The 23,256-nt window shown below is 38.4% G+C and overlaps 1 protein-coding gene across 2 annotated transcripts in view; it reads left to right on the top strand.

Annotated features, from left to right (window-relative positions):
- The window catches only part of Homer1 (homer scaffold protein 1), a 107,149-nt gene that overhangs the window by 70,261 nt on the left and 13,632 nt on the right, over positions 1–23,256 (top strand). The window contains exons 6-9 of one of the 2 annotated variants that reach the window (XM_057789887.1): positions 11,496–11,531; positions 13,268–13,424; positions 17,190–17,300; positions 18,017–18,097. In XM_057789887.1, coding sequence (XP_057645870.1) covers positions 11,496–11,531; positions 13,268–13,424; positions 17,190–17,300; positions 18,017–18,097 — 385 coding nt within the window. The remainder of the gene's footprint in view (positions 1–11,495; positions 11,532–13,267; positions 13,425–17,189; positions 17,301–18,016; positions 18,098–23,256) is intronic. The other variant, XM_057789888.1, reaches the window with a different exon arrangement.

Below are 23,256 nucleotides of genomic sequence, written 5' to 3'. Positions count from 1 at the left end.
AGATGTATTTTTAAGTTTTCTATCGTCTTAAGTGTTTTGAGGATTTGCCATGCTTATTCATCCTTGAATCTCACTGTTACAGTGCATGAAACACTGTCGAGGCTTAATAAACATCTGCTGAGCAGGTGGCCAGTTATTTCTTCATTATTAGACCTCTTTTCCCTCCCCTGTTGTTAAGGTAGACAGTCCTTAAGGATGATGGAAATACCTCCACCTGAAAAATGTTAGAAAATCCTATTGACTTACCACATTTAATACATTGATGGCTTGATTTAAATTTGTAAAATATATGTACTGGTAGACTGACTACATAGTAATCATCAAAACGTAACATCATAGATCAGTAAAATAAAACGTAAGTCGATGTGTGACAATGGCACTCAAATGCATATTGAGTAGTTGCAGTTATCTAAACTTTAAATCATTAGTTTTAATCCTTACAGCATAAGTAGGAATTGTAGTTTGTAATAAGTCTTGTTTCCACTTTACAAACAGGAGAACTTGCAGAACAGAGTATAAGTCATTTACCCAGAGTCGTCCTGGAAATTGCAATCAGAAACTTCCATTTTAATCCATCTTTTTAACTGAATTATACATGCTAAGGAAATGTACTTGCAGGGATAAAAGCATTCATTTTGCCTTTTGTTTTCAGGTACAGAGTAATATAATCTGTTGTATGATTCATTTTTATTTTCCTCCCATACTTGTTTTTTGTATTTACAAGTCTAAGTCTAAATCAGTATACACCTTCAACTTGCATTGCCATTATCAAAGTGTGGGGCAGGAAAGGGAGGAAAGAGATGAAAGGAGTCGGGTAGGAGGAAAGGAAAGGCAGGCTGCTTGGCTGACATACCCTTCTCGTGGCTACATGAAAATAACTGAAAGGAAAAGCATTTGTGATTACTCAGCATGTGAAAGTGTACAGCCTATCATGGCAGAGACAGCATGACTGCAGAAGCAGCTCAGGACACTGGCAGTGGGAGGGAACCTAAGGGCTGCTGGCGGAGGTGAGGTGGAGGGAGCACAGGCTCAAAGTATAGCCTGGCTCTAACCCCAGATGTGCCTTTCCCAGCAATCTGCTTTCTCCTCTTAAAGGTCCCCAAAGCAGAAAACCAGCTGGAGTATTCGAATACATGAGCCCATGGGGAGCAGTGCAAGTTCAAGCCATAGCATTCCACACCTGGCTCAGGATCATCTCCTAATGCAAAATGCATTCAGTTCAACTTGTGAAGTTTCTGTACTCTTACAGTTCCAACATGTGCCATAGTCCACACAATCTCTGCTGAGATTTAAAGCAGACTCTTAGCTGTGAGCTCCTGTAAAATAAAAAACAAGTTACCTGCTAGGCTCCTACAGTGGCATAGAGTAAACGTTCCTATTCGCATACCCAGTCAGACCAAAATCAGCAGGGCAAACATCAAACTCTGCAGTTCCCCATCAAACTGTTGCAACTTCTGATAATAGCATCTTGGCTCCCACCAGACTTTGGCAGCATGCTCTTTTCCTTCTAAGATGCAAATCTTAAATGTAGATAATAACTGAGCTAAACCCCTTTAGATAGTGTGCATCTTCATATAAAACTCAGAAGCCAAAATACATAAATGCCCAAATTTCATCAAATTTGTCAGACAATTCTAAGTTTCTGAAACTTTGTGAAGGAGAGGCACTTCTGATTACATTAAGCATGAAAATCATTTAGCACTACTGAGGTCTTCTGTGGGTATTCTATAAGTAGTATCAGTAAGTACAATCTAAAATAAGTTTATCTTCTTTCATTTCTTTATTTTCTTTTATAAAAAATGTATCTGAAAGTGTCGTTTTACTTTCAAAAGATAAATGCTTTTATGGTGTGGGAGTAGAGTTCAGTGCCAGAGCATCTGCCCAGTACACATGACCCTGGGTTCAGTCCCCAGCAAACTTAAGATTAATGATGTTCAGTTGCATGATTCTTGAAGAACCAGCATGGCAGTTAGACATGGCAGGTCTCTGTTCACATAGTTCCCCCTGAAGTCTTCTCCAAATCACTGACAATTAGAGAGGTACAGTTAACCTGCTGGAGAAGTAGGTAGTCAGCTATCACAGGGTGTTTGTTCCAGCAGGCGTTTATATGGGTGAATATAAAGAAAGAATATATATGGGCGTATGAAGAAAGCTCTCATAGGCTTGTAATGTGTATGGCTTTGGGGGCTGCACTTGTGTTTTGCCTGCATGTTTGTCTGTGTAAGAGTGTTGGATTTTATGGAATTAAGTTGCAGACAGTTGTAAGTTGCCTTGTGGGTGCTGGAACTTGAGCTCAGGTCCTCTGTAAGAGCAGCCAATGCTGTTAACTCTCCAGTTAATCTCTGTTAATCTTTCCAGTCCCACCAAGCAGTTTTTACAGTGGATTTTTCTTAAGGACTTGCTTTGCAAGGATATTTATTTTCATGTCCTTCGGAAGCTAAGTCAGCATATAGTTAAACTATTTTATCTTGAATAAGTTATAAATATAAGTTATAGTCTGGCAAATGGAGGACAAGCTTGAATTTAGTAGATAGACCTCACTTTTGCAAAAGGTAAACACATGTTCAAAAGAGTTGGAAGAAGCATCATTTTTCATTTAATAAATAAAGCTCATGTCCTGGAGACCTCCTCAGTAGAGAATTCTGGGGGAAAGTTCCTAAAGAAAGCTCTTAGTTATTTTTGTTGTTTTCAAAAGATAAATCAACATAATACTGACTTGTATTAATATAATAGACTTGTAATTTCTAGTACCAGCTTGGGCCAAATCTCTCTTAGGTTTTGTTACAAGTGAGTAGTTGCCTTCTTTTGCATGAGTCTTCAGTCCTCTAAATTCACTGATACAGAAAAGCTATTTTTATGTGAAGGTATTTAAAATGCTTAATTAAAAAGTGGGTCTTTTACAAGTAAATATGGTTGAGAAAGAGTTTAGTGTTCTCATCTAGCTCCAGACAGAACATAGGCTGTTGTAAATTTTCAGTAGGAATCTCTGTGGATTTTAACGCCTCATATTAGGAGCCAGCAGTGAGACTAGAGAGACCATAAAATTGGGACTTCCTGTGGTCCTTTAGCTTAATGTCTTCCCTCAACCACAGCTACATTAGGACAGAAAGCTCCAATCACAGGCCAGGCCGGGAGTGTACAGATGTGGCAAACATCTGAAGTACATGTCTCAAGAGAGCTATGTGAAAACATTGTTTACACTACACAGAGCACAATAGGATCCAGGGCATTTCTGAGAGCCAACATGAGTCTATCCATCTTAGTCAAAGTGGAGCAAGAACTAGATATTTTTGTGTTCTCCAAAAGCTAGTGGGAAGCAGCATGAGCTGAACACATGTGATTCAGATCAGGTTTCACTGTGTCAATCCCAGGCAGCACTTTCCACAATGAGTTCTGTTTACTGATTTTCTTCTTCATTAACTTGCTGAAGTTACTGAGTTCTGCACCAAAGGCTTAGACTTGTCATAAATAATATATCTTCAGTGCCAAGGAAGAAAGCTTAAATATTTCAGTGAGTGCCTGCTGTTGATTTGACTTAAATTATGTCTATTTTAGTCATTTACATCACTGATCAAAAAGAGTCCCTTTAAAATGTTTAACATGATAGCTCTTTTAGACAAAGACATTAAATCAAGCACCTTTTAAAAATTAAATTTGTGCCGGGCGGTGGCGCACGCCTTTAATCCCAGCACTTGGGAGGCAGAGGCAGGCGGATCTCTGTGAGTTCAAGACCAGCCTGGTCTACAAGAGCTAGTTTCAGGACAGGCTCCAAAACCACAGAGAAACCCTGTCTCGAAAAACCAAAAAAAAAAAAAAAAAAAAAAAAAAAAATTAAATTTGTGTGTGGTTTATGCATACCTGTGGTGGTGGAGGTACATGCATTTGTGTGAGTACAGAGGCCAGACATTTATATTGTTTGTCTTCCTGTTTTGCTTTCCAGCTCAATTTTTGACAGGGTCTTTTACTGAACCAGGAACTCCCCATTTTGGCTAGACTAGTCCCCAAAGATCTGCTTCCTCAACTTAGGGATTGCAGGCTTGCATATGCTACTAAGGATCCAAATTTAGGTCCTCATGTCAAGCACTGAGCAATATCCCCAGCACATGCTAGCTACTTCTGTACACATGTGAGATATATTAAATGGTTTTAGGAATTCTTAGGACTTTATCATGTGCAGAGTCCTGCTCTTCTGTCTTCTGATTCACTTTTTGATGTCATCATTCATTCATTCATTCATTTTTTATTTCTTTCTTTCCATCCATCCATCATCTGTCCACCTACATACCTACCTATCAATTACCTACCTACCTACCTGTTTATTTGGAGGCAGCTCATTACATAGCTTAAGCAGGCTGGAAACTCACTCTGTAGCCTAGGCCAGCTTCAGGCTTGTGGGGATCTTTCTGATTCAGCCTTCGTGTACTAGGATTGGGGCAGAGGATCACAGGCTTAATGTCAGTTGGGGCTACATAGCAAGAGTCTGACACCCCTGCCCTGAGGTTAGAGGAAGAGCCTCCAAAGAAGTACCCTGCTTAATAATAGTAAACAGTAAGAGACGGGTTACTGGGTTTAAAGTAGTAGGGAATTCCCTTCACATCTCAGCCTATTGACCTGTCAAACCCCAAAACCCTTGCTCGTGCACTTCCTTTTGGCAGATGTTATTACTTACTTATAAAGAAGATCACTATGCTTTCATTAAGTAGGATTTTCTGTCCTTTTTTCAAAAAGCCAAGTTTTATTAAGAAACAAAAATTTGCTGGGCAGTGGTGGCCCACACCGTTAGTCCCAGCACTTGGAAGGCAGAGGCAGGTGGATCTCTGAGTTCGAGGCCAGCCTGGTCTAAAGCGCAAGTTCCAGGAGACACCAAAGCTACACAGAGAAACCCTGTCTCCAAACAAACAAACAAAAAGAAACAAAAATTTGCTGGGCAGTGGTGGCACACACCTTTAGTCCCAGCACTTGGAAGACAGAGGCAGGTGGATCTCTGAGGCTAGCCTGGTCTACGGAGCAAGTTCCAGGACAGACACCAAAGCTACACAGAGAAACCCTGTTTCAAAACAAACAAAAATTTACTGGGCTGTGGTGGTGCATGCCTTTAATTCCAGCACTCAGAAGGCTTAGGAAGGCGGATTTCTGTGAGTTCAGGCCAGCCTGATCTACAGAGTTCCAGGACAGCCAGGACTACACAGAGAAGCCCTGTCTTGAAAAGAAAAAGAAGAGAGGGAGGGAAAGAAGGAAGAGAGGGAGGGAGAGAGGGAGGAAAGGAGGTAAAGGGGGAAACAATAATTTGCCATGCATGCACACACCTTTAATCCCAACACTCAGGAGACAGAGGCTGGCAGAGCTCTTTTAAGTTCAAGGCCAGCCTGGTTTACTAGGGCTATGTAGAGAGTCTTTGCCTTAAAATAAAGAAAGGAAGAAAGGAACGAAGAATGAATAAAATGAAAATCCTAACCCTAAACTGTTGAATGCATTTTTGTTGTTTATAAGTGGAACTAGCTTGCACCAATAACCTAACAAACCTAACTGAGAAAGAACACAAGCATGTTTGGATCAGTATTGGTCACTTCTATTCCCGTTTGGGGTGGGATGTGAAACAGGCAGACTTAAAATCAGGTAGTGCTATGGATTGTTTCCACTTGGGGATTGGCTTCATTCTTGATACAAAGAAACATTAAAAAAAAAACCAAAACTGTTTTTACCCTATTTTTAAGTATTTGAAGAAAGGGTATCTAAATGTTTTTCTTAGTGCTACATATTTAACATGTATAGAGTATAAACAAGGGGTGACCATTTTAGAGACTCTGATAGCAGACTCAGAGCCTGGCAACCTATCTTAGAGCATGCAAGTAACCATTCATGGTGGCTTCTCATGCATCTGGCTCTCATTTTGAATATGTTAAGAGAGTGTAATACTTTCCTTACAAAACTTTGAGTTGAAATAAAGGGAAACTGAATTTGAAATCCAGCATAAGGAAACTCTCTGGTGATGGTTTTGAAGTGCTCTGAATGCCTTGTAGATTAGAAGCCAAGAGAAAACGAACTGGTCCTTTCTGAGGGGAGACTTTACTGAACACTCAAACAGAAGAACAAGAATGAAGGATTATTTTACCTTCTCCCAGCACTCATAGTGTTTCAGTTGTCTCTGAATCACTGAACACATTGGCTTTCTTCCTGAGTAGTTAAGGTGTAACCTTCAAAGCTGTGTTGATGATAAAAGATTCACCCTCAAGAACACCCACAGTGTTTTTATATGGTGGAAATCAGACTCAGGGCCCTGCACATGCAAGTAGGGAGCAACCTCTCCAATACTTTTTTAACAGATATTTCTAAAATGAAAAATGCCAACTTAAAATTACAGTATGAAAGTTAATCCAAAGATATCAATTACTACTAAATATCAATATAATAGGTAGGAAACCAGTATCTTAGGGTTGAAGATAAAGGAACATACTTTTTTTCAAAATTGGAAAGAATATTAAAACATAAACGCATTTAAGAATCTGAGATAACTTAACTTGTAGAACTTCCTTTGGTAGGACAATCTTTGGCATTTATAGAAGTTGAAATTATGTAAGTCATTATAATAGAGGCATTTACATACTTGGTAGCCAAAGGAATATGCGCATAGCCACAAGAGGAAAACAAAGAAGATCGATAAGCACACACTAAATTGTATTTCACTGTTCTTTAGAAATGCAGTGACCAAAGGAGCAGCTCGGAGGAAATAGGAATGATCTCTGAACAACTAAGGTTTACCGTGTGATAAATTTTGGTTAGTAGGCAAATAACTTATAGATCATACATTCATTTACCTTTTGATCAGCATAAGAAAATGTCACTGGGGGCTGGAGCAATGGCTCGACACTTAAGAGCACTGACTGCTCTTCAGAGGACCCTAGTTTGATTCTTAGCATCACTGTTCTTCAGGTCCATGGGATCCTGTACCTCCTCTGGCTTCCTTGGGGACTTCCTGTAAGTGGTGCACAGATATACATGTATTATACACATAAGACAGTAAGGAAGAAAATGTAAAAACAAAAACTAAATACTGAACTGTTCCCCTGTAGTGCTCATTCCAGGCGGTGGTCTGGTGGTCTGTGTTCTTGTGCACTGTGCAGTGTTTGGGGGCTCTGAAGGGTGAGAAAAGATTAATGAAAATTCCCGAGACAGCGCGACTGTGTCGCGGCTCACCACTCATTACATTGGAACACACTCTTGGAAATAGAAGCACATTAAGAGACTGGGTGCCTTTAACTTTTTCTCTCCTATTTCTATGACTTAACTTCAGTATCTTCCCACCCCAGCCACTTGCTCCTTGTGCCTTGTCTGTGTCACTTTCCTTTTGCATATCCCTGCCGCTTGAATCCTTCTCCCCCTTCTATTTCTTACCACCATCTCCAGTGGTCCGTACACACCCTTTTCTTATCCGGTAGCACCGCTGGTCTGCTTCCTACCCACCCAGTCTCTTCCCGCCAGGAAAGCAGAGCTTGCAGAACAGTTCTGAGACAGGTCTACCAAGCTGAAGAAAGTCCTTCCAGCTCCTCCAATTATATCATCGTACGGTCACAGAAAGGACATACAAAAGCACATAGAAAACTTCATTCTACTTTTGGTAGTAGCATAACTTCGTTAAAGGAGCTACATACAGTGGCATTTCCCCTTTCTAATGTATAAATTTGTATATATTTTAGTAGTTTATACATTTGTAAACAAACACTAGGTTCTCTTTTCTATAGTTGTCTGTGCTCTTTTGTAATCAACCCCACTGGCTTTTTGTAATTCATTTTTTATTTTGCAAATCTGATAAACAATACTTACTAAAAAGTAACTCCATACTCCCTGACAGCATTTGGTTTTGGCTATGTGCCTCAGATATGAGTGGAGACATACAGTATTTGTCTTTGGGGGGTTGGCCTTTTGTATGTAACATGATGTCCTTGCAGTTCATCTGTTGCAGTACATTCAGAATTTCCTTCCGTTACATGTACCTACATACTTCATTTTGTTGGTCAGCCAACCACTGAAGGATACAGGGCTGCTTCTGCTGTTTGGCTCCCATGACTAACCCTGTTGTGAGAGTGGCATTTTATTTTTCAGCCTTTATATCTTAAAATACTTCTTTAACCCTGTTTTACTAGTACGGTAGCACATTTTGTTTTATTTATTTATTTATTTATTTTGATTTTCGAGACAGGGTTTCTCTGTAGCTTTTTTTGGTTCCTGTCCTGGAACTAGCTCTTCTAGACCAGGCTGGCCTCAAACTCACAGAGATCTGCCTGCCTCTGCCTCCCGAGCGCTGGGATTAAAGGCGCAGTAGCACATTTTGTTAGGTAGTTCAATATTAACCTTCATGTTTTGTGGTTTCCTTTTTCTACTTGTGTTTCAGTAAAACTGGTTTCTAAAATTTCTACAGTTATGTCAAATTCCCTGACTCTGTCAGAACCATTCTTTATTTCTATTTTATTTGACACTGTCACTTGATTCTTGCCTGTAGTTTTCATTTCTCTGCTGAAATTCACAATCTGATCTAGCTTGATGTCTCCTTTTCAAGTAAAGCCTCTAGAGGGCTATTCGCCATCCTTGCTTAGTGTGCCCTGCATCTCTGAGTAAGAATCCCTGAGTTGCTTTCTCTTTTGACATTGGCTTCATTTATTGCACTTTGGTACACATATTGTATTGAATGTCAATTATTACATAAAAAACAGCAATTTAGAGTAGTTGTCCCTTAATCCATAGGGGATTGGTTCTAGGATCCCTTGTCAAGACTGTGGGTCAAGTCCTTTATGTCAGGTGGCGTGGTGTTTACATATACTATACTCTTAACTTGTAGGTGAAGTAGACTGTTGCAGTATATATGCTATATAAATAGTTAACACTTTGTTATTTAGGAAGTAATTAATGATAATAAAAAGTATGTTTATGTTCAGTATAGACAAAATAAGTTTTCCTAATATTTCCAGCCAGTAGTTGATTGAGTGCATAGATATGGAAAGCCAGCCTCTGTATTTCCTCCTATGCTTGGGCATGACTCTTTCTTATGTTAGCATAGGAGTTGGGTCATTTTGCTTAGGGATTAAACTAGAGTTTGATTTTGTTTATCCTTTCACCCACTTCTGGTATCTTGTGCTTAGGCCTCCCTCTTTTCTCCTTCTATTTATGCTCTCTGCCTGCCAGCCCCACCTATCCTTTGTCCTGCCTCATTATTGGCCGTTTGTTCAGCCCTTTATTAGACCAGCGGGTATTTCAGACAGGCTAAGAATCACAGCCTCACCAAGTTAAACAAACACAGCATAAACAAAAGCAATACATCTTTACATTGCTAACCAAATGTTCCACAGCATAAAAAAAAAAAACCTTAAAATAATTTTCTACAGCGTTCACCTATGCAGCCGAAAATTGTAAAGAGCTTGCAGGAGAGTGTGTGTGTGCCTTCCAAGGATCTTAGAAATACTTTTTAATAGCTTTCTTGCTCACAAACAAGTATCATTCCATGTGTGAAATTTTATAATTACTTTGTTGACATAGAGAATAAATACATTTACCTGGATTTAACCATAGTATACCAAATGTTTATGGTTATATATTAAACCCAAGCCTCCTTAATCTAAACAGTCAGCAAATTTGAAGATACTGGATGTGCTGAATAGTTTTATGTCAGCTGGATGCATACTGGAGTCATCTGAAGGGAGGAACCTCAATTGAGAAAATGCATCTATGAGATCAGACTATAGGCAAGCTTGTAGAGCATTTTTCTTAATTAATAAGTAAAGGTGGGGCAGCATTGTGGGTGATGCCATCCCTGGGCTGGTGGTCCTGGGTTCTATAAGAAAGCAGACTGAGCAAGCCAATAAGCAGCACTCCTCCATGGCCTCTGCATCAGCTCCCACCTCCAGGTTACAACCCTGCTTGAGTTCCTGCCCTGACTTCCTTCACTGATGGACTATGACATAAAAGTGTAAGCCAAATAAACCTTTTCCTTCCCAACTTGCTTTTGGTTATGGTTCTTCATTGTAGCAATAGAAACCATAACTAAGACACTGGAAAATCCTAGGGTAAGTTGGAAAATGTTGCTAACCTACTTTAAATATATACTTAGATGATCCTGTCTTTTCTAATAAGTACTTTGGTCATATGAATTAGGTTCACCCTAAAGAACTCATTTAACCCTGCTTCTCTAAACGCCTATCTCTAAATACAGTCATACTGTGATACTCTTACAAGTTAGGACTTCAGTATATAAATTTAGGTTGTTGGGCTACCATTGAACCTGTAATAAAAGACACTGAAAACCTAGTTCAAATGTACATATCTTGCAGGATGACAATGTCCAGCAGAGCCTTCTGGTACAATTAAATGTTCTGTGTCTTTGATAAACAATAGTCATATGAAGCTTGTGGCTACTGACTGTATGTATTTTGTGCCTAATGAGACTGAAAAGCGAATTTTTTAATTTTATGAATATTAAGCAGTGTAAATAACCGTATGCAACAGTGGCTAACATTTGCATAATGCTTGACCAATCTATTTAACATGCAAAGACTGGAGGAACAATATAGTTAAAATATGGGTTCAGTACCACAGTCATAATAATTGAAATAAATAGACATAGATTGAGTTACCAAATTTTGTTGTTGTTGTTTTGTTTTGTTATGATTTTTGAGACAGGGTTTCTCTGTATCTTTGGAGCCTGTCTTGGAACTAGCTCTTGTAGACCAGGCTGGCCTCCAACTCACAGAGATCCGCCTGCCTCTGTCTCTCGAGTGCTGGGATTAAAGACATATGCCACCACTGCCCAGTAAATTACCAAATTCTTAATGGAGTTTCTACCAATAGAATATAAAATAAAATTGAGATAATAATGCACTAAAATGTCCTCATTCTTTCTCTATAAAGATGTAGTTCATCTTTAGAATGGTATTGATTTTTGACAGGTAGATTTGAGAATAAGTCTTTAAAGTCATTTTCATTTTTAATTTAAAGAGTTTTGATAATTGCATATAACAGATATTCAAATTAGTTCAGTAAGTTTTCAGTTACCAGATTGGAGTCCATTTAAATGAAACACTTCTGGGCGAAAACTGTTAGAGTTTTAATAAAAACTAATTCATTTAGAGCAGGTGAATAGTTTAACGTTTTTCTTAGAAGTCTAAATCTAAAAAGTCATTCCACAAAAGAAGAATTTGAAAAACGTTTTTTTTTTTTTTTTTTTTAAGAATAAAAATAGTTTGTTAAACTATTGCTTCATTCTGTCATTTAGTGTTTTGATGAAATGCTGTTCGCTGGGAAACTTTAGGAACTCTTGGAACTAATTTTAAATTTACAGCAAAGTTATAAAAACTGCAGTGCCCTATACCCCTTTCCTGATATCTCTTAATTAATGTCTTATATGATTGCAGTATGATTGTCAAACCTTGGGAATCGGCACTATGAGTAATACCAACTAAGTCTCGGTCTTTCACTAATGATCCTTCTTTTTGTTGTTTCTCTGGCAGTGCTGGGGATCGAACCCAGGGCCTCTCCCATGCGAGGCAAGTGCTTTACCTCTAAACTATACCTGCGACCTCAGTGTTTTTTTTCTGTTTTGGGAACCTATTCAAGGATTCTTCAGTGTATTTCATTGTTATCTCCAGTCTCTGTTCTGGTCCTTGGTCTTTTCTTCATATTTTAAAAGTATTTTGATTAATTATTTTTAAGAATGTCCTTAAATTTGGGTTTATATGATTTTGACTTTTTTTCTTATTTGTTTGATTAAAATTTTGAATTTGTTTGCTTCTCTTAAAACTGTCATTGGAAATGATCTGCTACCTTTCTCTGTATTCCTGCCAGGGGGTTATAGTATGGATGTATCTTTTTTTTTTTTAAAAAAAAAAAAGGGTCTGTTTATTTTATGTGTATGGGTCCTCTCGCTGCATGAACAACTTTATGCCAGCAGAGGGCATCATCCCACTAGAGATGGCTGTGAGCCACCATGTGGGTGCTGGAATTGAACTCAGGACCTCCAGAAGAACAGCCAGTGCTCTTAACTGCTGAGCCATCTCTCCAACCCCAATGTGGATATATTTTAAAACTGGTATAAAGGGGCTAGAGAGATGGCTCAGTGGTTAAGAGCACCGGCTGCTCTTCCAGAGGTCCTGAGTTCAATTCCCAGCAACCATATGGTGGCTCACAACCATCTGTAATGAGATCTGGCGCCCTCTTCCAGCATGTGGGCATACATGCAGGCAGAATGTTGTATACATAATAAATAAATAAATCTTTAAAAAATAAATAAATAAAACTGGTATTAAGCTTTAGAAATTTTGATGATGGAAACTGCCTTGTTTAATATAATTACTATAAAATATCAGTCTATAAAAACATGCCTTGTGATACAAACTGATACTACATATGCAACCATTGATGAAAGAAAGCTATAGGCATCACTGTTTAATGGGGCAGAATTAGTAGAATTTCATTAATTGAAATAAAGTTCAGTAATGAAAAAGAGAAACCATAGTTTTCTTTGCAACCAGACAATTCTCCATTGGAAAGTTAACAAAGTAATTATCAAGAGAAGGGTCTTCTCAGAGAGTAGAATTTATTTTGTAATAGAAGTTATTAGAATCAATTTCTTAATCTAGCATATCATATAAAATCATTTTATTATAGTTAACTGTAATAAATACTTATTGGAGCATTGGAAAATTCTGAATATAAAGATAAAAATAGTAATTAAAAAAATACTACACCACCCGTTACACAACTTTACTGTCATGTAAGCATCCTCATATGTTCCCACTTGGGAATGAAACTATAATAGACTTTGGTGTCCTTAAACAATATACTACATTGTTATTACTTTTGACGGGTATATTATATGTACATAATATATATTAATATATATGTGTATCACACTTTCCTGTAAACAAGTATTCCATTCTCTTTTTTTTTTTTTTTTTTTTTTTTTTTTGGTTTTTCGAGACAGGGTTTCTCTGTGGTTTTGGAGCCTGTCCTGGAACTAGCTCTTGTAGACCAGGCTGGTCTCGAACTCACAGAGATCTGCCTGCCTCTGCCTCTGCCTCTGCCTCCCAAGTGCTGGGATTAAAGGTGTGCGCCACCACCGCCTGGCAAGTATTCCATTCTAAACATACTTTTTTTTTTATTGTTTGTGGTTGTCTTTGAAAACATTTTTAGACTATACGTCTGATAATAGAATTAAATATTGTTGTCCATTCAGAAACAGTACTCAGTGAAATGATAAAATTTTCTCCTTATTTTGTTTTAGTTCAGCAATCAGCAAACACTGGGAGGCTGAACTAGCTACTCTCAAAGGAAATAATGCCAAACTCACCGCAGCCCTGCTGGAGTCCACTGCCAACGTGAAACAATGGAAGCAACAACTTGCTGCATATCAGGAAGAAGCAGAGCGGCTGCACAAGCGGGTAAGGACAGGGCTGTGCCAGCACTGGGAATAAAGGTTTCTGTGGGGAGGGAAACTCGCGTGTAGTAGATCTTCTGGGATATTCTTTAGTTTTCAGGAATGTATATGAGCTAAGTTTCTTATTATACTGGCTTAAGGAAATACTGGCAATGAAGACTATATAGCTTTTGAAAACAAATGAACTGATTGTAGTTTCAGCTGTGCTAATTAGCTGTGTGCCAAAATGGCAAAGATGTGAATAGGAAAGGAAGAGAAAAGGGGACAAGGCTAGAACAGAGCAGATGCTATTCTCTCCTGTTTATAAAAGGTAACTTTCAATTTGAAAGGTGAAAAATTGTGGAGCTCCATTTATAATATATGAATATACTTAATTATTAGTAAGATAATTTTTATTTTTTATCACAATAGAAACCTAACTTATGACTCACTGGTGTTAAATATCCATTGACAATCTATTTTGTTTCTTACTGTGTAATCTGGTTCCTTTAAGATTGTTTACGCTGTGGGGATGCTAGCAACAAGTTAGCTCTGCTTTATCTGACTACTGGTTCCATTTCCTGTCTTCCACTTTCATGGCCATTTTTAGATACATATTGGACATTATAAGTGAGATTTTGTAAAGTCTTCTAGTTCCTTTGAAGAGTGATCATTATTTGCTGTGGGATAATGCTTTGCACACTGTAAAGATTTATCACTTGTATTGGTTCAATAAAATGCTGTTTGGCCAGTAGCCAGGCAGGAAGTATAGGTGGGGCAACCAGACTAAGAGAATTCTGGGAAGAGGAAAGGCAGAGAAAGCAAGATGAGAATGCCTCACTGAGAATAGGCACCAAACCATGTGGCTAAACATAGATAAGAATGGGTTAATTTAAGTTATAAGAACTAGTTAAGGGGGCTGGAGAGATGGCTCAGCGGTTAAGAGCATTGTGTGCTCTTCTAAAGGACCCGAGTTCTATTCCCAGCAACCACATGGTGGCTCACAACCATCTGTTATGAGGTCTGCTGTCCTCTTCTAGCCTGCAGGCATATATGTAAACAGAATATTGTATCCATAATAAATAAATATTTAAAAAAAAACTAGTTAATAATAAGCTTGAGCTAATAGGTCCAACAGTTTATAATTAATATAAACCCCTGTGTATTTCTTTGGAACTGAATGGCTGTGGAACCGGGTGGGACAGAAACTTCTGTCTATAATTTTTATTATTATTATCATCATCATCATCATCATCATCATCATCATCATCATCATCATCTGTCACTTATTATTATTATTATTATCAGCAGCAATAGGCAATAAATCTCTTGAATTTATATACTGGTAGATTTGGTTTATTTCAATTTTTACTTATCCTTGGGAAAAATCATTTAGTTTAGTCCCAGGCAGTCTTTTCCCCTAAGATGTAACCCTCTTGAGGTGTCACTGAAAAGCCTGAAGTGTTTTTATGGTTTTGTTCATCTGAGAAGATTTCACAATGTCTTCTCTATGGCCAGTACCACCACAGCTCAGTCCTTCCAGGGTCCGCTTTTTCCGTACCTGCTGCTACTCCCCCCCTCCCTATCTCCCTGACCATTTAAATGTGTACACTAAGCTATGGAGTCCACTAAAGACCTGTGGGAGGTCTGTTTGCCTTTCATTTAATTATCCCAGTTTCTAGCTCTTCCATCTATTCTGAGGAATCCAAAAGTTCTTGAACTCTTCAGGAAAATAAAGCTAAATGTTTCACCTTGAATCCATCAAGCTGTCCAACTATATCAGCAGGTACCTTTAGACAGAGATGTGTGAGTCACTGACACCTAATGTGACTGATTTTCCTTTTTTTTTTTTTTTTTTTTTTTTTTTTTTTTTTTTTTTTTTTTGGTTTGGTTTTTCGAGACAGGGTTTCTCTGTGTTGATTTGAAGCCAGTCCTGGAACTAATTCTTGTAGACCCCAGGCTGGCCTCGAACTCACAGAGCTCTGCCTCCCGAGTGCTGGGATTAAAGGCATGCGCCACCACCCGGCTAGTGACTGCTTTTCTACAGTTGGTTGTTTTGGGGTTTTGTTGTTTTTGTTTGTTATTTTTTGTTCATTTTGCTACAGTCTATTTATTGTTTTTTGATCTGTGAGAAAGTAGTCCAATAAACCCATTGCATTGTTATCAACACTTAAATTCCCTTTAGAACATTTTTAGTTAATCAAACAAAGACAACTGGTGTATATTAAACAATGATTCCGAAGATTTTTTTAATGTGTCTATGTGCATTTGCAGGAGCGTGTGCATGTGTTTGTGTAAAATATCTGCATGTGATTGTGGGCGAATGTGTGCCGTGACTTCCCTTGTTGAGGTTTTGGGAACTGAACTCAGATTGTCATATTTGTGTGGTACTTGCTTTTCCTGCTGAGCTATCTCCCGTTCCCAGTAATTTTTATTAGATGCTCCACATTATGAACAAGGGAGAAGAAAGCTTTGAGGGTTCCAGCAGAGGGGATCGGCTTTCAGAAGATAGGTGCTGAGTTTACTACCCGTTAAGATCAGAATGATCTTCAAAGGGACATTCTAGTTCAGTTAAGGAAACCAAAAAAAAAAAAAAAAAAAAAAGTTGGACATGAACACCATTTATTCTTAGGTTACAGTTAGAAGTGTACAACCTAGCCAAATAGGTGATTTATATAGGTTGCAGCCAGTAACTGAAAGACGCTAGGATTGACTTTACCAGTGCGGTCTGGGGTGGCAGCCCAGTGGTACAGTGCTTGTTTCACACTCAGGCCCTGGATTCATCCTCATTAGTGGAAAGAAGAAGAAAAAGGATTTAATATTATAAAAAACAGTTGGAAGACTTTGAGCGTCATACAATGAAAGACTCATTTGTTAGCGGTTCCAAAATACATAAGAAGAGAGACCACAGTTGTGATTAAATCTTCTATAGGAGAATTGTATTCTTCAGACCTAAGTAATAAAGGTCTGTGTAAAGAAGCATATTAGTACCTAAGTAGAAACGAAGCTAGGGTGTGGAAGAAACACTTGCAGAACAGAGGGTGATTTGCTATTGAAAGTTCAAGCAAGTTTGCTTTATCCTTACTTTGTTAGCAGGACTTTGAGAGTGTGGCGTATGGAAAGTTGTGGTAGGGTGTCTGTAAATGTTTGCATGATTTCTTCTTGGATTAACTGGGGTGGGTAACTTTTAAGGACACTGAACTTTCCCATTATCTTTAAAAGGTGTCAGGCACTCATTAAAAAATAATATTATTTGTTGGCTCTTGGTAAATTATTAGTGACTGAAAAACTATTGTCCTTCCCATAAAAGGCACAGTTGACATGAAGCCATTGTAATCTCTTAAGTTTTTAAGGTGTTCTTAAGCATATCTTTTATTTCAGATTTTCTTGTATTTGTTGGGGGGAATCCTTACTTATGGAAGGTCAGTTTTCAGAACCCATATTTACCTGAATGCTACAAATGGGGGAAGCAGACATTCATTAGCTATACCTGTATGAATTTTAAGGAACTCTCCTTATTGGAATTCTTTGTAGTGATGAATCACTTGTTTTCCATAACCCGACTCTGACCAGCATTTGAAAATTCATTGTCCCCAAACTATCTAGTAATCTTTTGGTTTTTGCCATTGCCTAAAATATTTATGTTTAAAGAATTTATTTTATGCCAAGAATCTTAATAACCTTTCATATAGTAATTCAAAATTCATTAACTTCTCAGGGGCTTACTATGACTTCAAGAAACTCTTTGAAACTGCCTCTTAATTTAACCTGTGTTCTCATTTAATTGCAGGTCACTGAGCTTGAATGTGTTAGTAGTCAAGCAAATGCTGTGCACACCCATAAGGCTGAGCTAAATCAGACAGTACAAGAACTGGAAGAGACACTGAAAGTGAAGGAAGAGGTAGGCCCCACTCTACAACCCTCTACGATTCCGATAGCATTATGTACAGCATAGGAGGTCTGGAGTACCGTCTGCGGTAAAGTGAGATTTTGGGCTTCTGTTTTAAAGATAAAACTTTTATTGAATATTATAAAGCTTGTTCATGTTTTCCCTCTCATTTTTCTGTTATTATTAACTTTGTTCCACTATGGCTGCCTTTTGTGTGAGAGTTGTACTTATATAAGCAATAGGAAACCGTTAGAGATTAAATGAATTTTTGCAAGTTGTTGCTTTCTTTGATTTTTTTAGTCAAAAAGGGCTATTTCATATACCAAGGGAAGAACTGTATCTCAAACTTGAAGCTATTTAGTGCTATGCTGAAGCCATCAGATTATACTTTTGATAGAAATCATTCTGAATTGGCATGTGCTATTGTGCTTGTAGTCCCAGGACTAGGGGCCGAGGCAGGAAGATTCTGCGTTGAAGCCAACTTTGCTATATAATGAATTAAAGGAATGGAGTAAAAGACCCTGCCCCACCTCCAGGAAAGAAAGAAGGAAACCTGACTCTTCCAGGGAGCAGTCCTCTACAGGACACATATCCCTCTGAAAGTCAATAAAGGATGCTTTTAATTACTGTTTCCTCAGAACTAGGAAATAGTTTCAGAGGAAAATTAGTTCTTCCCTCTCCTTATTATAAGTTAAATGTTGTTAAAGACATTACTTTACCTTTTCTAGGAAATAGAAAGATTGAAACAAGAAATCGATAATGCCAGAGAACTCCAAGAACAGAGGGATTCTCTGACTCAAAAACTACAGGTGAGCTAAGTAAGAACTTCACTGGTTCTATACAGAAAGTGCTAGTCATTCTTTCACATCATAGTGACTTTTCAAGCTTTCACTTTTATTTTTTTTCTTTTTTTCTAGTACTTCTGATTCATGCCTAATGCCCAGTGTTGTAGACATTCCTTGATGACTTCCTTTAGGTAGTTTGTAATCCTTGATGGCCATTTAGAAAGGCTTGTTGCACAGTAATTTGGAAATTTCTGCTTTTATCATTAAAGGGTACCCTAAACTTCAGGGAAAACATCTCAAATGGATTTCATTTAGTGTAGGGACCTGCTGGTGTTTTGTGTGCCAAGTTACTGTTTGAAATCTGGCATTCCTTGTGCCCTAGCGGAACAAGGTTAATGCCTTTTCCCTTTTGTCAGTCTTAAGCAAATTTATCAACTTTTTCCTGCATAGCTAACATACTTCCTGATTCTAGTTGACATACATACATCCTGTGTTGCTGGGAGTCAAATGTGAAAAGATTTTTCAAAATGTATTACTAAGTTGCTTTTTGCCAGCTTAAGCTAGCTGTCTCAAGAAGGGAAACAAGAATGTTCATAAAGTGAGGAATCTGCAGAGGCTTCTGAAGAGGAGCCTGGGAGCCAGGGAGTAGAAGGAGGATAAGAAGACTCAGCACTGCTTATTCAGTGCTTGCTGTGCACAGACACTGTGCCAAAGCACTCTTCATATTCTATCAGAATATCACAGTACAATGCAGAGGAACCTAGAGCTTGAAGAAAAGTAACTTGATCAACCTATATTTAGATCAAGACAAACTCTAATGTGTTGAAGGAGCTGTGGGCTATGTTCCACTGGCTAGCTTTACCCGAAATAACAACACACAAATTGTATTCATTTAAACACTGCCTGGCCCATTAGTTCCAGCCTCTTATTGGCTTGCTCTTATATATTGATCTAACCCATTTCTAATATTCTGTGTAGCATCACGAGCTGGCTTACCAGGCAAGATCTTAACCTGTATCTGTCTGGAGTGGGAGAATCATGGCGACTGCCCGACTCTGCTTCTTTCTCCCAGCATTCTGTTCTGTTTACTCCGCCTGTCTAAATTCTACCCTATCAGAGGGCCAAGCAGTTTATTTATTAATTAACCAATGAAATTAACAGATAGATACAAGACCCACCTCCATCACTAATGCCTCTGTCCTTGACCACAAAACTCTGCAACTGTGGTGATTCTTCAGAAAGAAAACAGCCTTTTGGCCAGGCGTAGTTTTGTACAACTGTGGTCCCAGCACTCAGGAGGCAGGGCAGAAGGATTTCTGTGAGCTTGAGGCCAGCTTCAAACTCTACATATGAGTTTCCAAGATAGCTGGAACACAGAGAGACCTTGTCTCAAGGAAAAGGAGAACAAGAAAACAGGTTCCTTACATGGAATAGCTACATCCCTGCCTCCTTGCTTCACTTGTTACATCCCTCGTCAGTCTGAGAGGCGAGATTACTTGTTTTGGTCTATCCTGGTAAATGTTATTTTTAGATTTTAACTCTCTGTGTAGAGTACTGGTTCTCAGCTGGCAGTTCTGTATCGTAAAGATCACTTACTAATGTGTGAAGGCATTTTATATCTTCATCACTAGGAGAGTGTCACCATCTCCTAGTAGTCAAGGCAGTGACGCTTCTTAATGGGCTTGGTCATCTGACCCTAAATGTCAGGCTGGTACAGCTGTGTGTGATACATGTAATTGGGACTAGAGGGAAGAAAATGGGTGGTTCAAGCTAGTTTCCCTCTGTTTATTTTGGTTTTGAGTACTTTGTGGTACCTTAACACCATGCTGGCTAAGCTACCCACTGACACACATTCATGTTGACAGGTTGGGTAGGTTGGGTAGCCATTCTAAGTTCAGAAGTGTTAACATGTTTAATCAAGACACATAGCTACCAAGTACTAAAGCCTCACTTTGTTTGATTCTAGTTTGCTCTTTATGTGTGTTGTAGTTGCTCTATGACCAATGCAGTTTACAAAAGGAGGCATTTAATTGAGGGCTTACTTACAGTTTCAGGGGGTGAGTCCATGACCATCACAGTAAGGAATGTGGGCAGCCAGCAAGCAAAATGCTGGAACTTTTATCTTATTCACAGGCAGTGGAACCCCACCCTCAGTGGTGAACTACGTCCAGCAAGGCCACACCTCCTAACCCCTCCCAAAACAGTTCCACCAACTGGGACCAGCAGTCACAGAAATTATCCTGTGGCCATTCTCATTCAGACTGTCACAGTGCTTACAGTACCTCCATAATGATTCTTTTCAAAATGTTTGTCAGTGTAAATTTTTCTCATATTGACATTGATCCACTTCCAAATAAAAGTGGAGATGTTTCTTTAGTCTTCTTAGCATATTGAACTCACATTAAACATCTATGTCGATAGTTCTAATTGTATTTTATTACTATTGGGTAATAGTTTAATTTTACAGCAGGCCCCTAAAATTGTATCAGCTGTTAATACCTCTTTAGTTTAATTTCAAATATTGTGGTGGAAACACTCTACATAGGACATCTATTATCAAAAGTATCAGTACTCTTGAATCTTTCATTCAGCATTTCTGTTCTTAGTGAAGATGCCTCTCGTGTTTTTCACTTATTTTTAATTTTTATTTTCTTGAGGGTATTTTGTTTGTTTATTTTGTTTTTATGAGGAGTAAATGTTGAATTTTGTTAATGGCCTTTTAGTGACTATGGAGCTAATAATATCCCTAAATTCCTCCCCTCATCCATCGCCCTTTTTTCTCTTTATTTTAAAGATGTGTGTATGTGTGTTTTTGTGTGTTTGTGTGTACACATCACATATGTGCAGATTCCCATGGAATCCAAAAGAGGAATTCAGGTCCTCTGGAGCTTGAGTTATAGGAGATTTTGAGCCACCTGATGTGGGTACTGGGAATGGAACTTTGCTCTCTCCAGCTCTTCTTTCTAGATCTCTAAATACTCAGCTATCATCACATTGACTGTAAAGCTTTGGTACCTGAATTTTAGAGAAGCAAATTCAAACCATAGTACTCACCAGCCTTGACTCTATTACGGCTTTTTATGCCGCTTTAAAATTTTTATTTCTTTATTTTTTTACATTTTAATGTAGATATGTTGGTGTTTGCCTGTGTATATATCTGTGCACCACATGTACACACCTGGTGTCCGTGGGGTCCATAAAGGGGGCTGGAGTTAGAATGGTTGTGAGCCACTGAGTGTGCGCTGGAATCAAACCTATGTCCTTGGAAGAGCAGCCTGTGCTTTTAACTGCTTAGCTGTTCCGGTCCCTAGATGTCACTTTTGAGACGTCTTGTTCTAATTCTAATTCTCTTGCCTTAATAAGTTTTGGGCTTGGTTTACTCAAGTGCTATGAGGATTTTTGTTTTATTTTCAAAAAACAATGTTTATCAAGATATTTCACAAAGTGATTGTTGGAAGTCATTTTTCTCAAGTATTAGTGGGCCATTTTAATTTCCTTATCCAGCTGGGCATGACATATACCCTTAATCCCGAGTCCAGCATATTTCTGTGAGTTCAAGTCTAGCCTGATCTATGTCACAAATTACAGGCCGTCTAGGGCTACATACTGAGACCCTGCGTCAAATAATATCAACAGCAATACTAGTGTATGTCCAAGTACTTTGTCTCTTGGTTCTTGTATGTCTGAGCTCAGCAGCAGAGAGAGCCGCACGTCGATTTCTCTAGACATCTCCAGGGCCAAAAAGGTTAATGAAATGCTTCACGTATAAAATTTAAATAATTGTCTTTATATGTTATTTTTCTTCTGCAGCATATCTAATATGTAATTGAATTTTCTTGTCTTCTATTCCAATCTTTTTCTGGTTTTCCTTACTTAATTTGCTTTTATTCTCTTTAATTTTTTTATATAATTAAGGAATAATGAATGAATTTATAAGTGTTCATAAAAGCTGTTTTTGTTTTGTTTTTTATTTTTATAAGGACCTTATACTTCATTTCTTATGGGTTTTTTTGTTGTTGTTTCCTGTTTCTTTCAACAATTTAATCGACTCTCCTTTTTTCAGTGTAGCATGCTTAGTTTTCTGGGACTTTCTGTTGTGTCTTTTGATTCGTTTGTTTTTATTTTATTTATGGATGTTTTGCCTGTATGTTCCGCCTGTGTATTGCATGTTTGCAGTACTCTCAGAGGGCATTGAATACTCTGGAACTGGAGTTGCAGACTGTTGTCCGCTGCTCTGTGGGTATTGGGAGCCAAACCCAGGTCTTCTGGAAGAGCAGCCAGTGCTCTTAATCACTGAGCTGTCTCTAGCCCAGTATCCTTAGTATGGGGGCCTAATTCAAGCTCCTTTTTGCATACTTTTATGTAACCCTTAACTCAGCATGGGATATCATGTTAAAAAAAATTCTGCTTTGTAATTGGTTGGGGGAATTTTTTGTTGTTGTTGTTTTTTAACTGAATTCTTTTTAGTATTTTCTATTGATTGTTTTATAAATGAGTTTATTTATTTAAAAATACCTCCTCTGCGGTTTTGTGGACAAAAGGGCATTTAAGGTGATTAAATTCATAGTTCAAACACCCTCTTTTGAAGGACAATAGTAGACAGGTTGTGTATGCTTCAGTGTTTTAATTTTTCTTTATATAACAAGAGCTTAAAGCTTTTTGTCTTGATTTCCCCTTTGCTGTTCCTAAAGGCTCCTTGCCCCTTGCTCTTTTCTGAAACGGTGTTGCCTTGCCAAGACTGCCTCTTCAGGTTTCACATGCAGTCAAGTCCCTCAAATGTACAGTCTGTTCTCTTCTACCAAGCTATTGTTCCCAGGTGTGGGCTTCCATGGAGGTCTTCCTCTCTCACGGTGTTGTCTGCTGGAAAGGTTAAAGTGACAGTTTGAGAAACCGGCCTGTAGAGATTGTACTTTCAGGTTTTGGCCATTACAGTACTCTGAAAGGAATTTGAAATTCTGACCTATAAAGTGCTTTTTTTTTTTTTTTTAAATCTGCACCATGAGATGGGTGCCCCTCACGTGTCTTAAAAGACTAGGAATTTAATAGACAGCAATGGTGGTTGAAGACATGCTTGCAGAGAGAAGCAAAGGCCAGAAAGGGAACCGGCAAGCATGTGCCCAGGCCGGGAGCGGTGCTGGCTGAGGCTCTGGGCACACCTAGTCGGCCCCGGTTGTCTAGGTCGT

This window comes from Chionomys nivalis, chromosome 15, assembly GCF_950005125.1.
Source record: "Chionomys nivalis chromosome 15, mChiNiv1.1, whole genome shotgun sequence".
Classification (NCBI taxonomy): Eukaryota; Metazoa; Chordata; class Mammalia; order Rodentia; family Cricetidae; genus Chionomys; species Chionomys nivalis.
The sequence above is the reverse complement of the archived record's forward strand: the minus strand, read 5'-3'. Positions and strand labels throughout refer to the sequence as shown.